General features: G+C 48.4%; 1 protein-coding gene across 5 annotated transcripts in view; it reads right to left on the reverse strand.

Moving 5' to 3' along the window:
• phf14 (PHD finger protein 14) overlaps window positions 1-2,827 on the reverse strand; it is a 65,793-nt gene that overhangs the window by 33,231 nt on the left and 29,735 nt on the right. For 3 of the 5 annotated variants that reach the window (XM_008281417.1, XM_008281433.1, XM_008281441.1), the window contains exon 14: window positions 2,298-2,460. In XM_008281417.1, coding sequence (XP_008279639.1) covers window positions 2,298-2,460 — 163 coding nt within the window. The remainder of the gene's footprint in view (window positions 1-2,297; window positions 2,461-2,827) is intronic. The other 2 variants (XM_008281425.1, XM_008281447.1) reach the window with 1 other exon arrangement.

Here is a 2,827-nt window from a genome sequence, read left to right on the forward strand (position 1 = left end):
AGGAGGCCAGCAGGAGGTCGATTAACCAGTCCTGATAAATTGAAACATGGCCTTAGAGAAGTGCCAGCGCCTGGGTGCCCTGGTAAAAGCATTAAAAATGCAAAGCGCGGTCCTTTTAGCAGCTGCCATTGCACGCCTTGCATTTGAAGATAAATGCTGCACTGAAGTGCCTCGCCCGAGCGGCTGTGGCTGCGAGAGAAATCAGAAGGCTGCTTAATCCCTGAGAGCTCCAGCAGGGTCCCCGGCAGATGTCTGGGCCCAGGGTTTCCAAACCTGAACAGAAAAACACATTAACCCAGACTGCCACGGCGCTCCGCCACTCCGCTGTTCCCAGACAGATAGAGTGCAGAGTGCGGAGAAGTGGCTGAGACACCCTCCTCCTTTGTTCCTTTCTCTATTTGTAACAGAGACTGCAGTCAGTGGTATCGGCTGTTCTCTGAGCAGCCACGGTCACAAGAAGAAAATTCCCTGGAGTCCCAGGTGAGAGGCACCGGCTTACATATTGACAGTGGAGAAACAAAAAGGAAGCGAGACACACCACACCATCCTCTGTGCTGTCAGATATCAATCTAGAGTGTGTCTGGAGGGACTGGAGAGGCAGCTCTGTATCGCAGAATCAGAGCATGGCCACCTCAGATAAGTAGGATCCATTGAAGGGTGGAGAGCCGGTTCTGTTCCTGCTCACGGCCGACACAAAGTGCTACAGCACCAGCACACACAGTCCACAAACTGCTGCTGCTTTATGGCCAAAGACAAGGAGTTGTACTGATACGGCCATGAGTTATGGCATCAGCAGTCTCACTGCTAACCCCATCTGTGGTACAGGATGGTTACCATGCACCACTGTATGGTCCAGCTATAGGGGGAACACGCTCTGGACTGTGAGGGTTTCTCTAAATCACACACAGCCGTTGTGGGGGGACTCGGTGGAGGACGGGGCTTCGTGTTCACTCAGAACAGTGACGGCTGGAACAGCTGCAGTGAACATTTGCATGCAGATGGAGAAGGACTGCGACTAGAATGGACGATCCACTACATGACTCTACATGAAGCACCAGAGCTGCCTTAAGCCTCGGTCACAACCGGATGGACAACTTTTGGGATCATACGTCCTCTGCGAGTTTTGGGTCCCGTGGAGGTCATAGAGGTAGAGGAAAGGTTGCAAGGGCTCCGTCAGAAAGGCGTCAGAAAGGGGCGAGTCTCAGGGGTGACCTTCTATACTCTTGGCATGCTCCTTCAGAAACACTTGATGGCTGGCCTCCTGACTTTGGAAAACCCCCCCACATTTCTGAAGGGTGTGTGTGACCATGTGTGCTACTTGAAGGACGTGAGAACAATACATTCATGTTGTGATTGACCAGCTGTGTCTACGTCATACGGTTTCCTAATTCTCACTTTTTCTGTTGTAAGTTTATAAAATATTCCCTTGACTTGAACAACCAAGCCGTGGATTAGCTTCACTGAGCTGCAGGCCAACATTTAACAGCCTGCTTTAGGTTTCAGATTTAACTGTCATGTTTTTTTACGCATAATTTTTAAATAACTGTAGAGCTTCTCGACTGCCCTGCAAACACACTCGTTTTAAAACATCCCTTTAGGAACCTTTTGTTTCTACTATTCCCCCTCAGCTCTTTCCGTCCTGCTATTGTCTGTAACCTCCAATTAAACAAACCGCTAGCACAAAGCGGAAGAATAGGAAGGATGGACAAAGTGGAAGAAAATGGATGGATGGATGGATGGATGGATGGATGGATGGATGGATGGATGGATGGATGGATGGAGGAAGGGAGGGATGGATGGATGGATGGATGGATGGATGGATGGATGGATGGATGGATGGATGGATGGATGGATGGCTAGCACAAAGACAACTACAAACTTATTTTTTTTTAATGTTGACTTTTTTTTCAATTTTGAGTGGATTCAGTCAGTTCAATTATGTGTATATAGAGCAGGTCCCAACATCTCCCAGTGCTGAACACAGTCAGGTGAAGACCTCAGGAGTGGATACGTCCTGCTTCAGAACAAACCCACATCGGCCGTGTTCTCCCAGACTTCTGAACACTGTCCTGTGGAACAAGTGTTGGTTCTGTGCTCAGGGGAACATGCTACTGCCTCACGGAGCTTTGTGATAACTTTAAGAGGAAACTAATGAGAGCTCAAGCTAGTTATGTGTAATCAATACAGATCTATCAATCAGCCAATGACTACCCTCTGATCAGAGAGGAGGAGCAGCTGTCATACGTGTTAGCTGTACCGTGTGCTGTTTAAATAAGTCTCCATGTGCCCGTACACACCGTGCCTCTCACTTGATGTTTCTTGGGCTCTGGAGACATCTCCTGTGGAATGAACTTGATTGGTCCTTTGATCTGCCTCCTGGACCTCTTGGTTCCGTCGGGTAACGTCTCCATGGCGATGTCAGCTTCGTCGCTGCTGGCCTGGTCGCACTCGGAGCATTGCCTGAGGAGAAGGAGGGAGCTCTCTGTTATCACAGACCCACATCCTGAGCCTCGACTGGACAACAGCAACAACAACACAGAAAGCTTTCATGGCTCTGGCCGTTCTCACAGTGGTAGTGGTAGTAGTTCTAGTAGTAGCAGTAGTAGTACTACTCTGTACAGCAGTAGTAGTAGTAGTAGTAGTAGTAGTAGTACTCTGTACTACTAGTAATACTCTGTACAGCAGTAGTAGTAGTAGTAGTACTACTACTCTGTACAGCAGCAGTAGTAGTGGTAGTAGTACTCTGTACAGCAGTAGTAGCAGTAGTAGTACTACTCTGTACAGCAGTAGTGGTAGTAGTAGTATTAGTATTAGTAGTAGTAGTACT

Source organism: Stegastes partitus, unplaced genomic scaffold, assembly GCF_000690725.1.
Source record: "Stegastes partitus isolate 25-593 unplaced genomic scaffold, Stegastes_partitus-1.0.2 Scaffold6, whole genome shotgun sequence".
Classification (NCBI taxonomy): Eukaryota; Metazoa; Chordata; class Actinopteri; family Pomacentridae; genus Stegastes; species Stegastes partitus.